Genomic DNA, 13,526 nt, shown 5'->3' on the forward strand with positions numbered 1-13,526 from the left:
AAGATGTGACGCTAGGCCCTTGTCTTCTCCATTACCCCATTTAAAATTAAGGAAACAGAGTTAATGAGATTGAAATATTGGCTTCTGCTCTAGAAGACACAGCCAGGATGGAGTAAATGCAAATGGTTGTAAGGAGAGTTGAGCTTATTATAAAATAGCTAATTTTAATGTGGATCTAAGACGTCCCACAGTATCCCTCAGTGATGTCAAAAAGTGACATTGGTAGGGACTAAATTACTTCTTGGGGCCACTTCTTTGGCTCTAAAACTTAGAAGTTTTAATGAGCAGCACAATTCATATAGTAGAATACCCCTTAGTTTTCATTCTTCTCCTGCTTTTTTGCATAGATTTTGTTGAAAAATAAACAGTCAAGCCATCATCATGAGTCAGAGTTATTATTTCTAGTACACTTGAACCCCACTCCATACTGAAACATACCAGAGTGTTGCTAATACTATTAGCCACACACTCACATTTGTGATTTGATTTCATTATATATCTTGTTACCAAGATTATGAGCAAGCAGACTGTTTAAATTTGCATTTATACTCTATAAGAACTAACAAAAATGAATTGGGGTTAAAAATGAAGATAAGTGGTGTAACATTGCATACCCAGTGTGTGGTGTGATTTTATGCCTCTTGTCTTCCATTGTGTTGACTTTTAATAGAGCTGGGAATCCAGTTGAATCCATTATTTGATCTAATGACTGAGAAACTACAGACTTTGGCACAAGTCACCTACTTCTTGACATTCACTTACAAAAAGTTCAGCATCTGCCAACTGAAACTATATATATTCAGCTGTCTTCTCAAGATGCTCTGTGAACAGTGCTTTGTGCCTGGATGAATTATTCTTGAGTTGACCTCCTTTGGTGAAATACAATTAGACTGTTGTTGAAATGACACTGATAGATAGTTTAAACTGATATTAGAAACCTGCTAAATATGATATAGGTGGATTATATGCCAACCATATTTTTGGTTATTTATTAAGAATGTTAGAAAAAGAATGATGACAGGCATTCAGTTTTGGAGCTGTAGCATGACTGGAAAGACTTATTCAATAATGTATTCATGGCATAAAGGTTTCTAATTTTAGAGAAATTTTTACTTTAATTATTGCTATCAAACATTGATTACTAAAGATTATAGAAAAACCCATAATTGTATTACAATGTAAATATAATCATTGATCACCTCTGATATTTTCAATGCTTATTATATTTCCATTCCAAAAATAAGAGGAGGGGAATTTGCCAACAAAAGACTGAAAACAAAAGCATTCAAATAAGCGAAAATGTCTTCTTGTTTTGCTAGGACTTCGGAAGCATGATGTATGCTTTTTAATTACTGTGCGTCCCACAAAACCTTATGGTACCAAATTTGACCGCAGGAGACCTTTTATAGAGCAAGTTGGCCTGGTTTATGTCAGAGGCTGTGAAATCCAGGGCATGCTGGATGATAAAGGGCGTGTCATTGAAGACGGTATGGTGATCTATATTTTTGAAAGAGTTGTGTACATAATGATAAATTTCTTTTCCTTTCTTCTGTTTTGCATCCTCCGTAATTTTTTTAAGCTGTTTTATATACTAAACTGACACAAAGGATTATGCATAAAATGTGTATATACCTACCATGCACTTTTAGAAATAACTGAATATGGTTTCTAAACGTCTGTGTTAGACATTGGGCAGGATCTTTTAAAACTGCCTTTATTTAAAACTTTTCCCTTTATAATATTTTACAATACTGCTTTTAAAAACCTCCGATGTTGTTCAATGATACAGTTTGCTAATTTTTCCTTTTTAAATTTTATTTATTTGATTCATGATAGCAGGTTGTTCTCAACTGGGAACAGCACTACCATGTCTTTTTAAATATATGGTGGTATTTACGTTGTCAAATGACTGGGGTCGCAGAAGGGAATGGTGAGCTGTTGGTGTTTGATGGATGGGGGCCAGCGATGCTAACCATCTGAACACAACTGTCTGCTGGAAGGAATTGTTTTGCCCAAGATGCCAGCATTATCCCCATTTGGAAACACTGCCTTAAAGGATTAGTCAGCTCTTTGATTTTTTTTAGGCTTATCACTGATGGTTTTTTGAAATTCTTCCTTATGTTGTCCTGACTTTTTGGGTAATACTTACTATTAAATTATAACTGCATCTATGCCCAGTGCTTATTTTATAATTCGTTTACAGATTTTCTCTCAGAATTTGAATCAGCTTCTACTGCCTGTGATTTCAAGATCGCATCATTGCTGAAGTGCTGATAATTAGGCTCCTCTAAACACTAGAATAAAAGAAAGTAGGAGAAGGGAATGGAGGATAGGTGAAATAAACATAAGGCCACATAATGGGGCAAGAGTTGGAAGTCTAAGACGAAAAGGAAGGAGAGAGGGCAAAAGGCAAGATAAAGCTTCCGAGATTTTAGCCATTAGGGTATGAAATTTTCCTTCATACTGACGATGTTAGGTATGAGACATGGGAGGACGAAAGGCGTGATCAGCCGAGGGCTTACTGTGTGTGAGGCAGTAGTGGAGGCAGTAGTAGGAGCTGTGTAACTGGCACAAGTTAGGTTCCTTGATTTCTGAGGCCCCTGTTTTAGTTGAGGGCATATACGAATAATTGCAGTGCATGGCACTGCGTCGTAGGCATCTCACGACCTTTCTGGGAAGAAATAGTGAAAATTTAGAGAAAGGAGAAAATATTTTCAGCTTCTTGGAATTTGAAATGGATGAATGAAAGGCATTCTAGTCGGGGTAGTGGCTGGAGATAAGTCTGGACATTTTACTCATCATTTCGAGAAAAGGAATACTACTGACTTACTTGGATATTTGAAAAGTGAATATTTCATTTACCAAACTTTTAAAAAAAATGTCCAGGACCTGAACCCAGACCCAATCTTAGAGGAGAGTCAAGGACATTTAGAGTGTTTCTGGATCCGAACCAGTATCAACAAGACATGACCAGTACTATACAGAATGGAGCAGAAGATGTGTATGAAACTTTCAACATAATAATGAGGAGAAAACCAAAGGAAAATAACTTCAAGGTAATTTTTATGCTATGTAACTAAAAGTACTATGCCATAATTTGAATAACTTTTAAGACACAAGTACACAGATACTGGTAAAAAAAAAAATGATTTAATAAAATAATGATCTTTGTCTTTTTAAGCTAGAAACTTAAAATATCAGTTAATCCTGTTGTTATTTTAAAGATCAGCATCTGTCCTTGCTTTTTGTATATTACTCCGTTTATGCCTCAGTATGAGGTGTAGAGAACTGCTTGTTTATTTGTTTACTGACTTCCTTTCTTTTCTTTTAAACATTTTTTTATTGAGTAATAGTCATTTTACAATGTTGTGTCAAATTCCAGTGTAAAGCACAATTTTTCAGTTATACATGAACATACATATATTCATTGTCACATTTTTTTTCACTGTGAGCTACCACAAGATCTTGTATATATACTAGGACTTCTTTTTTAAATCAAAAGTAGGTATATTCCGAATTACTTTAAGACTACAGATGTGGAACCGCAGGGTTCTGAATTACTCTATGATATTTTGTATTTATATTTTACTCATTAGTGGAAAAAGGGAGTTTGGGGATTAGAGAGTTATACTTCTATAATAACTTTGTGGAGAGGAGTAGAGGAAGATTTTTAAATTATTATTTGAAACTATACTATAAAACTTAAACATTAAGCAATTCTAGCATTTGAAAATACTAGCTTTTGCACAAGTTCCTTTCTTTTCTCTCTCCCCCAAAATAGTGCTTCTTATGCAGTATCACTTTATTACCTTCTTTTTAACCCATTGTTACGATTAAAAGAAGAAATTCTCACATACAAAGGGATTTATTCCACATCTCACCCTGTTGTTGAAGGCAAAACAGTGACGGTATCCTTGATTTCTTGTTGTCTTCCACATCCAATCCATCAGTCAGTCTTACTGGCTCACCACCTCCGCTGATGCCACGTGTCAGACACCTTCATCTCTCACATCCCTGCTTCCATTCTTGATTGCTCCTCCCTTACACTATTCTCCATGTAGTGACTGAATGTGAGTTACAACCTGGTATCCCTGTTCATGTACTTTAATGGTCTCCCATCACAGTAGAAGATTGTTACCATAATCCAAAGGTCCCTTTATTATCTGTCCTCTGGCTGCCTCTCCAAAATCATTTTCTAACACTTTTTCTTAATTCACGCCATTCCAGTCACACTGACCTCTTTGCTCGGTAGTAGCCCAAGCTTTTGCACATGGTGTTTCCACCAGCTAGACAGTCTCCTCCCAGGTATCCACATGGATTGTTTCCTTACTTTACATGGGCAACTCTGTTTAAATGTCAGCTCCTAACAGAAGCCCTCTCTGACAATGTTTTCTAAAGTACCGTCTCCCTTTCTCATCATTTTTTATTCAGTTATCTTCATTTTTCCTCACAGCCTTTATTACACCTGATGATTATATATTTGTTATTTACCTGACTTTAGAAGGACTTTATATTTGTTATTTCTCTGGCATTAGTCTGCAAATTTATGAGGACATGGCTTCTGTTTTGTCTGTCTCTGTTTCTCAGTAATGAATGAATTTTATTCAGTTTACTAAGAGAAAAATGGTTCCTTTTTTATAGTCATTCCTTTCATCATTTTTTTAATGCCTGCGGTGTGTCTGGTACTGTGCTAAGTTTTCTATAGAGTTAATGAAGATGAGTAAGGCACAGTTTATACCATTAGTGAGCTTAGACTACTGATTAGGGAAGTCAGAAACAGAAACAGGAAATAAGTAACCAAGTACATGAATAAGAGAATTTTAGTTAGAGATAAGCGCAAGAAAATAAAACAAGGTAATGTGATAAAAGTATTGTATTAACATACACTATCCTATTATTTTGTTGTCCTGTTGGATGTATAGCATTTATTATATACAAATGGCTGGTTTGGTTGTTTTATTCTATGAAATTAATAGCCTAGCCTTCCGATTTCCATATGTGGGATAGAGATACATCATTTTGTTGAAATAATTATTGCAAAGTCTAAGAATTTACCTTGGCTTTTAGTAATAACTTTTGAAAATGTATAAATTAACTACTATAATACCTTTTATTGTCGTCCTAATTCTTTCATTCTGAAAATTTTGACTTTTCATTTTTATCATTGTTCATTTTTAAAATTTCTTATTTCTGACAGTGCTAATTTTAGAATTTCTTAATTTCACAATTGAGGCATATATATTAATGTTCTTCTGGTTGTGTGTGATCTTAGCACTGTGGAACTATGAAGTATAGAGGAGAAAACTCTAGTAGTTTCTAAGAGGGTGCATTTTTTAAGGGTTTGTTCTATAATGTTTTCTTGCTATACTATAAACCTGATTGAATTTTCATCCTGCTCAACAGAAGTCAAGTGGTAAACTCATTTATGACATTCTGTCTAAATGAACTCCTAGTGGATAAACTGTTCTTGCTAAGTTTGGTCTTTTGTTTAACTCAGTGTATGGTATCAGCTGAAAATATAGCTGTTGATTCAGTCTAGCCAAGCACCTGTCAGCAGAAAATAGCTTCTTGCCCTGAAACACTCGGGAATTCTGGATTAGTACAGCCAACCCTGCATTCCATTGAAGTGCAAATGTTTGAGATGTCTTCTTGATAAAATTTGTTCTTGTCCTCTTACTGACAGGCTGTGCTGGAGACTATTCGGAACCTGATGAATACTGATTGTGTGGTACCTGACTGGCTACATGACATCATTTTAGGTTATGGGGATCCAAGCAGTGCGCATTATTCAAAAATGCCCAATCAGATCGCCACCCTTGATTTCAATGATACATTTCTCTCCATTGAGCATTTAAAAACCAGCTTTCCTGGTCATAATGTTAAAGTAACTGTGGATGACCCAGCTCTCCAGATACCCCCTTTCAGGTAAAGTCAGAACTAGACATACTCCTTTTGAAGCTTTCTATAGTCAGTCCAAGTTAGGCCGTGAGGACTGTAGCTAAAGGAAGTTTTGAATATCATATCTGGATTTTGTGTGGGCAGTCTTTACCTTCACCATATAATAACTGATGAGTTTATTTTATTTGACTCTATTTCTAATTCTTTGTGTAGTAGCTATTTTAAGAATACAATAGAAGTAGCCTCGTGTCTTATAAGGGATCAGTAAATGCTTTTTGTCTGAGGAGTACTATATAAATATACATATAGCACTTGGTTGGAGAAATACATCTTTGCAGATTATGCATATAATCTGATATATTTCCTAATTAATTCTCATAGCCATGTGATTTTGAGCTGTCTAATGGTTTTAGGAAAAAATTCTTTTTTTCTTTTAACACTGCTTGCTTTCATACAATTTAAATATTTACAAGATAGTTATATTTAGTGTTAAAGGAGCTTTGGTTTTAATTTGAGTAGAAAAAGATCAAAGTACTAGAAGTACTGGTTCCTTCATGAATTCCATCATATAGATTAAGCATATAGATTAGGTGAAGCACTAAGTATACCTAAGGTGGTAGGAAAGAGCTTAGTTACTTGTTTAGTTGGAAATTAGAACATCCAGCTTTTAATTGGCTGTTAAGTATAAATATAATAATTCTACATATTAAAAACATGTGTCCTCTGTAACACCCAAACCTTGCCTTCCTTCATACTTTCCTAATCCTGTTAATGGCAAAATCATTCTTCTATTCACCCCATCTGGAAAGCTCAGCATTTTTTCCATGTCAGTCCTGACTGCTACTTCTCTAGGTCCTCAGCACCTTCAGTCTTCTTAATAGAGTGCCTTTCCTGCCTCTCTGTCCTCTCTTGAAGCCATTACATGCCTTACTGCAGGAGTCATTCCACTATCTAACTTAAAATTCTGATTTTTCCTGTTGCTTATCAAAATAAGGGCTGACCTCTTAGCCTCTTTGTTTCTTAGCACTTTGCAGGGGCAGGCGGTATGATCTTTGTTTTTCAGAATGTGAAGAAAGACTGGGAAAAAGTGCACATAGAGAATTCATTTTTCAGTTTAATTTTAGAGTAGTCACTGACTTCCTCAGTTCCCTGTGGGGGCTTAGCTCCTGAGGTATCACTGATCCCAGACTAAGAACTTCTGCCTTAAAGGCTTGATATTCCAAAGGTGTCATAACAGGACTCCAGCCTTTGTCTTGAGCCTTGTTTTCCCTGTTGTATCCTACACTTCCGCAAAACTGGCTACTTGTATTTGAGTCTCTGCTGTTCTTTCTTCTTCGAATGTCCTCCCTCTCATGTTTATATGTCTAAATACTTTGAAATTCATTTTAAATGCCAAGTTTTCCATAAAGCCGTTTCTGATTATGTGAGGGACAAGGTGTAAAGCACTTTGCAGTGCATACACTAGAGGTATATAAAATTTTTTTTGGAAACCATTATGTTAAGTGGAAGATGCCAGACAGAAGAGGACAAATACTGTATGATTCCATTTATATGAAATGTCCAGAATAAGCAGATATAAAGACAGTAAATTACTGGTTGCAATAGGCTGGGTTTAGGTTGGAATAGGCAGTGACTGCTTAACTGGCATGGGGTTTGCTTGGGGATGATGAAAATATCCCGGCATCAGACAATAGTGATGACGCTACAACATTATGAATGTACTAAAGCCCACTGAATTGTACCCTTTAAAGTGCTGAATTTTATGTGATATGAATATTACCCTAATTTTAAAAAGTTATCTCCCCTAAAAAGATAAATAAATAAGTGTTTCTTCTTTGATTCTCCCTTAATCATGATGACTTTTTCTAATCTGAATACCCTTAACACACATTTTAGTCCTTTTAAATCTGCTTTTTTCAAAATTTATGTGCAGGTAGTGAGCTCCTTTAGGCTATAAATGTTTCTTACTCATCTGATAATCCTCTGTACAGTGTCAAGCATAAGATAGGTGATTGGCGAATCATTGTTGATTGTAAAAATGAACAAAGGTTTTGGTCTTGTAGGATAACTTTCCCAGTAAGAAGTGGCAAAGGGAAGAAAAGGAAAGATGCGGAGGGGGAAGATGAAGACAATGAAGAGGCAAGAACCTTAATTGTTGAACCTCACGTTATCCCTAATAGAGGTCCTTATCCGTACAACCAACCCAAACGGTAATTTCACTCTCTCTGCTAATCGTAATAATGAATCATGGTTTGCTATTTCAAGTGGATTAGTAATACTTTTTAAAATTTCTGATCCTTTAAAAATTTTACAAAACTTCTGTTTCTGGACCCTCTTCTATCCATTGACTGAATAGCTCAGACATTTTTTGGCCCTTCTGTAGTAATATTTCAAAAAGAAGCATTTTCAGGTACTATGAGAAATAACTTTTCGGGGACTACTTTGGTTTGAGCACAGGGTTCTTACTTCATGACCATGTGCTCCATTTAGCAGCTCCCCTCTTGCACGTGTGCCATGACTAGAAAGTGACCTATGTATTTGGTGTCAGATTGGGAACTAGAACTTTAACACTGAGATGAGGTTGGGGCTGGGCTAAACATATTGCTAAATAACTGTAGTCTTTTCTCTTCCGCAAGATTCATTTAGTTTTAATTGGCCTCCGGAAGGGTGTGAGTGAAGAGAGTTGTTTAGAAGACACTGGGTCAGTCATGTTGAGATGTAAAGTTGTAGAGCTCTGCTGTATAACATTGTGCTTAGAGTTAACAGTACTGTGCTGAACATTTAAAATTTGTTAAGAAGATACCTGTCATTTAATGTACTTTTTACTGCACAAACACCCACAGAAGGGGCTGAAATTGGAGGAAAAAGATTTGGGGAGACCAGGGGCCAATATAGAGCAAATGTTTAGACCTCTGGTCATTATTGTGTAAATTTTTACTAATGTCATTCATCTGTATTTTTAACGAACGTTTTATCAACTCTTATTTGCAGTAATACGATTCAGTTCACTCATACACAGATAGAGGCCATCCGTGCTGGAATGCAGCCTGGTCTAACTATGGTAAGAGAATTATTTGTTATACAAGTTCTTACGTGGAATCAGACAGAAGTGAGTGTCAGATTTTCAGAGTGTGTAGAGTTCTATTTAAAGCACAAAAACCCAACTGAATTTAAGTGTTTATACGTAATTCTGGCATCTAATGCATATGTAGATCTCGCTACTCATTTCATTGTTTATAAGTAGAGTTTTATTAGAATATAGTTATGCCCATGTATTGCTTATGGCCACTTTTTTGCTACAACAACAGTTTAAATACTTGCAACAGAGATTGTGTGGGCCACAAAATCTAATATGAATACTTACTGGCCATTTACAGGAAAAGTCTGTTGATGCTGATTTAGAAGCGTGTTTAATTTCCAAGTATTTAGAGATTTTCCTGTTACTTTCTAGTTACTGATTTCTGATCTAAGTCCATTAAAGTCAGAGAACATACTTTATATGACTTCAACTTTTAATTTATTGAGGCTTGTTTTATACCTAGGACATGATCTATCTGTAGGTGAATATTCTGTGAACACTTGAAAAGAATGTGTATGTTGATGACTGAGAGAGCAATATTGAAGTCTCCAGTTATAATTATGTATTTGTCTGTTTCTCCTTTCAGTTCTGTCAGTTTTTGCTTCATGTATTTTAAAACTTTATGGATATGTACATACACTTTCAGGGTTGTTATATCTTCTTGGTGAATTGATGCTTTTATCATACATTGTGTCTGTCTTAATCACTGGTAATTTTTTTTTGCTCAGAAGTCTACTTTAATATAAATATAGCCACTGCAGCTTTCTTTTGATTAGTGTTTATTTATGTGATTCATCTTTTTCTGTCATTTTACTTCTAACCTACCTATTATATTCGAAGTGAGTTTGTTGTAGACATCATATAGTTGGGGCATGATTTTTAATCCATTTTGACAGTCTCTGCTTTTAAGTCCCATTTAATCCATTTGCACTTAATGTACTTATTTGTCTGTTTGGATTTAGGCCTACCATTTCATTATTTGTTTTATGTTTGTTCCCCTTTTTTGTGTGTTCCTGTTTCCCCTTTCCTACCTTCTTTTGAGTTATTTGGATAGTCTTTAGTTTTTCATTTTTATTTATCTTTTGTTCTTTTACTGTATCTCTTGTATAATTTTTTCTTAATAGCTACTCTAGGGAATTACAACATACATATTTAACTTTTCACAGTCTACTTAGAATCAATATTTTGTCTCTTAAGTTTAATGTAGTATTCTTACTTCCATGGAGGTCCCTTTACTATCCCCTTCTATATTGTGGTTGTCATATATATTATTGAAAATGCTATCAGGCAATATTACATTTTTTTCTTGCAAACACCAAACGTGTTTTAAAAAAGAACTGCAGAGGCGAATAGTCTTTTATGTTTACCATATATCTTTTATTCCTGGTACCTCAAGTTTCCTCTCATACCATTTCCTTTGAAGAATTTCTTTTTAACCAATTTTAAGAGCGGATCTCCTAACAATGAATTAACTAATTTTCCATCATATGAGAATGTCTCTAATTCACCCTCATTCTTTGAAGATATTTTTACTAGACATAGAATTTTGCATTGACAGCTTTTTTCTTTCAGAACATTAAAAATGTTATTTTACTTACTTCTGGCTTTCATGGTGTTTAATAAGCCCAGAGTCATTTGAAGCATCTTAAGTATGATGTGTCTAGGCTTAGATTTGTTTATGGTTTGCTGAACTTCTTGAATCTGTAGATTTATGTCTTTTGCCAGATCTGGGAAATTTTCAGCCATTATTTCTTTAAATAATATTTCTATTCTGTGTACTTTTCCTTTCTTTCCAGGACTCCAGTGATATGTTAGACCTTTTTAATATTGCCCCATAGATTCATGAGGCTATGTTTATTATTTAAAAAAAATTTTTTTTCTGCTTATTGTTCTGGTTAGTGATTTCCATTGATCTATCCTAAGGTTTACCAACTCTGTCTTACCCATTCTGGTGTTGAATTCATCTAGCAAATTTTAAAATTTATCTTATCTTTCGGGTTTACAATTTCTATTTTCTAACAATGTGATAACTTAGTAGTCTGCTATGTGTTCTCTGTTTTTAGGTTGTGGGCCCACCAGGTACAGGAAAAACAGATGTGGCAGTCCAAATCATATCCAACATCTACCACAACTTCCCAGAGCAGAGGACTCTGATTGTTACTCATTCCAATCAGGTAAGAGTGTGTGTGTGTGTGCACGTGTGTGTGCGTGCCCCATGCATGTATGGAGCAGATGTGCATGTATGGAGCAAAAGATGCATGAGAGCACAGTGGACATTTCTGGTTGAATGATAACATGATTATGGATGCAGAGAATACCAGGAAAGGCTGATAAGTATGGTATGTTATTAAGTTAATCTTGGATTATCACTTGTCATGACCTGGCTATACTGAAGAAAATACAAAAACAATCTTTCATCTCTAGTGGAGGCAGCCAAAATGTAGAAAAGCTAAGAATAATATTTGGATATGTGGTTAAATGTTTGGATTAAATTAAATTGCCTTTTCCCCTCCAACTTCCATGCTAAGCTAGACTTTTTACTTTGAGATTAAAAGCATTGTCCCTTACTAGTAACATTTTTCTACTAGAATAAATATTCCTAAAAGACTAAATCTAGACCGTATTGATACTGAATTGAATTTGAAATCCTCATGAAGTATACCTACAAATATCTATATTACATGGAAGGACCATTTTAGGTTGCAGGTCTAACACCTAAAGCATTTATAAATGGCTAAAACAAAAAAACAACAAACTCCTTTCTTATAAATAAATGGCTGAAAAATGACCTTTGCATCTATGTGTGTGCTGAGGTAGTTATTCTGAAGCTGTCACTGTTGTGAAAATGAGGGAGAACAAGTAACATTTATTAACTCTCATGTAAAATGTGACAGGCAGCTCCCAGAACATTCTGAAACATATTATGAGACTTTCATTGCTGTTTAAACCTCGAAAGGTACTTATTTTCTCCAAATACATATTAGCAACAGTGACTTCAGCTAACCAGTTCTTTTAAAAAGTTGGTCTACACACAACATTGTAAAATGACTATAACTCAATGAAAAAATGTTTAAAAAAAGTTGATCTACAAAGAAGCTATGGGTTTTTAAAATGCTAAATGTCAGTTTTCTGTTACTCATCAGTTTTTAATCTCAGGACTTTAAAATTAATACTGTCCAGTCCATACACTTGTTTTGAAGTTTATAAGTTACAGTGGCATATTGTACTAAACTTGTGCCAGGGAAGGGGTTGATTGAGGTTTTGTCATGATAAAAGAAGCATTGTATAAAGGCTTTTTTTCTTCTATTTAATAAAACTTAATCTGTAATAATCTTACATATTTTCAAATTCTTAGAATGAATAAAAATAATTTATGTGTTGTTCTAAAATAACATTTTTTAGTAAATTTTGTCAAAAACTGGATAATGACTTGATAATGTAGAAGATAGTGTCCTCTACATCTGATTTGACTTGTGTAGCACAATTACAGAGAAGGTTACTTTTCAGAAAATACCCAAAGACTTCATTGTTTGCTAAGGGCCTTTCTTGATCCTTTGATAGTCAAATCATCCTCCTTCTTCATGTCTGTCAAATTGTTGATTTTTCACAGCTGTTTTGTTTGCTAGATCTTGGTTAGCATATATAATTCAAGCAGTTATCCAACATCCCTCTAATTCATGATGAAATCTTTCACTTTTTTCTGAGACTATAATGTACGAGTATTTTTCACCCTCTAAATCTACATGGGTCGTGGGTTTGGATAGTGAGTAATACCATGTGGTCTGATCTTTGGGGTCTCAAGTTTTGGATTGAGAATATCATGAGTTGGGATAGCTGGGGAATTTTTTTCTGAAAATTTATGTTTTTCTCTTCAGTTTCTGAGCTCTGATTGCTAGAATTTTGATAGCAAAGGATATCTGTACGTGTGTTACATAACCTGGATGTTTACAAGACTGGATGTTGACTTGATGGTCAGGGTTACACTGATGGTAAATTAGCAGAAATGTTTGAATGGGGGCTAATTTTTAAATGAAGCTTTTATTAGTGTATCTTTCCATACATTGAAACTTGCCTTTCTGCAAAACCCTCTAACTGTAGATGCTCAGATAATAAAATATCAGAATTTGAGGGAACCCTAAATATGAACATTTATAGGTAGATAAATGGCTTTTATAAGAGTAGTTGGTGCTGTGCTGTGTGCTCTGCTCATCGTTGTATAGACAACTTTAGACTGGCAGCCTAAGCGCTGAGTGATGCACTCTACCTTTCCGCTCTGTGGTCCTCCTGATGAATTCTACTCACACACTCACCTTCTGAGAGGCTTGTTCTAACCACAAAAACTTTTCAGTTCTCTGCAATCCATGGAAATTCTTTTGAGTAAAATGAAACTTGGTATGGTTATTAATTATTTTAGTAATTATTACTACTTGAGTGAAATAGAAACTGAACCAAAGCCTTTCTTTTCATAAATTAGCAGATATGTGTTGGACACATGATTTTTATGGTTTCCAGTTATTCCTTTGGCCAAGTATACATATGTAGCACTGTC

The 13,526-nt window shown here is 34.8% G+C and overlaps 1 protein-coding gene across 1 annotated transcript in view; it reads left to right on the plus strand.

The window, feature by feature from the left end:
• The window catches only part of AQR (aquarius intron-binding spliceosomal factor), an 85,680-nt gene that overhangs the window by 41,112 nt on the left and 31,042 nt on the right, over nucleotides 1-13,526 (plus strand). The window contains exons 18-23 of the mRNA XM_006193784.3: nucleotides 1,320-1,487; nucleotides 2,887-3,056; nucleotides 5,684-5,925; nucleotides 7,962-8,108; nucleotides 8,890-8,959; nucleotides 11,041-11,151. Of these exons, the coding sequence (XP_006193846.1) occupies nucleotides 1,320-1,487; nucleotides 2,887-3,056; nucleotides 5,684-5,925; nucleotides 7,962-8,108; nucleotides 8,890-8,959; nucleotides 11,041-11,151 (908 nt within the window). The remainder of the gene's footprint in view (nucleotides 1-1,319; nucleotides 1,488-2,886; nucleotides 3,057-5,683; nucleotides 5,926-7,961; nucleotides 8,109-8,889; nucleotides 8,960-11,040; nucleotides 11,152-13,526) is intronic.

Source organism: Camelus ferus, chromosome 6 (assembly GCF_009834535.1).
Source record: "Camelus ferus isolate YT-003-E chromosome 6, BCGSAC_Cfer_1.0, whole genome shotgun sequence".
NCBI classification, from domain to species: domain Eukaryota; kingdom Metazoa; phylum Chordata; class Mammalia; order Artiodactyla; family Camelidae; genus Camelus; species Camelus ferus.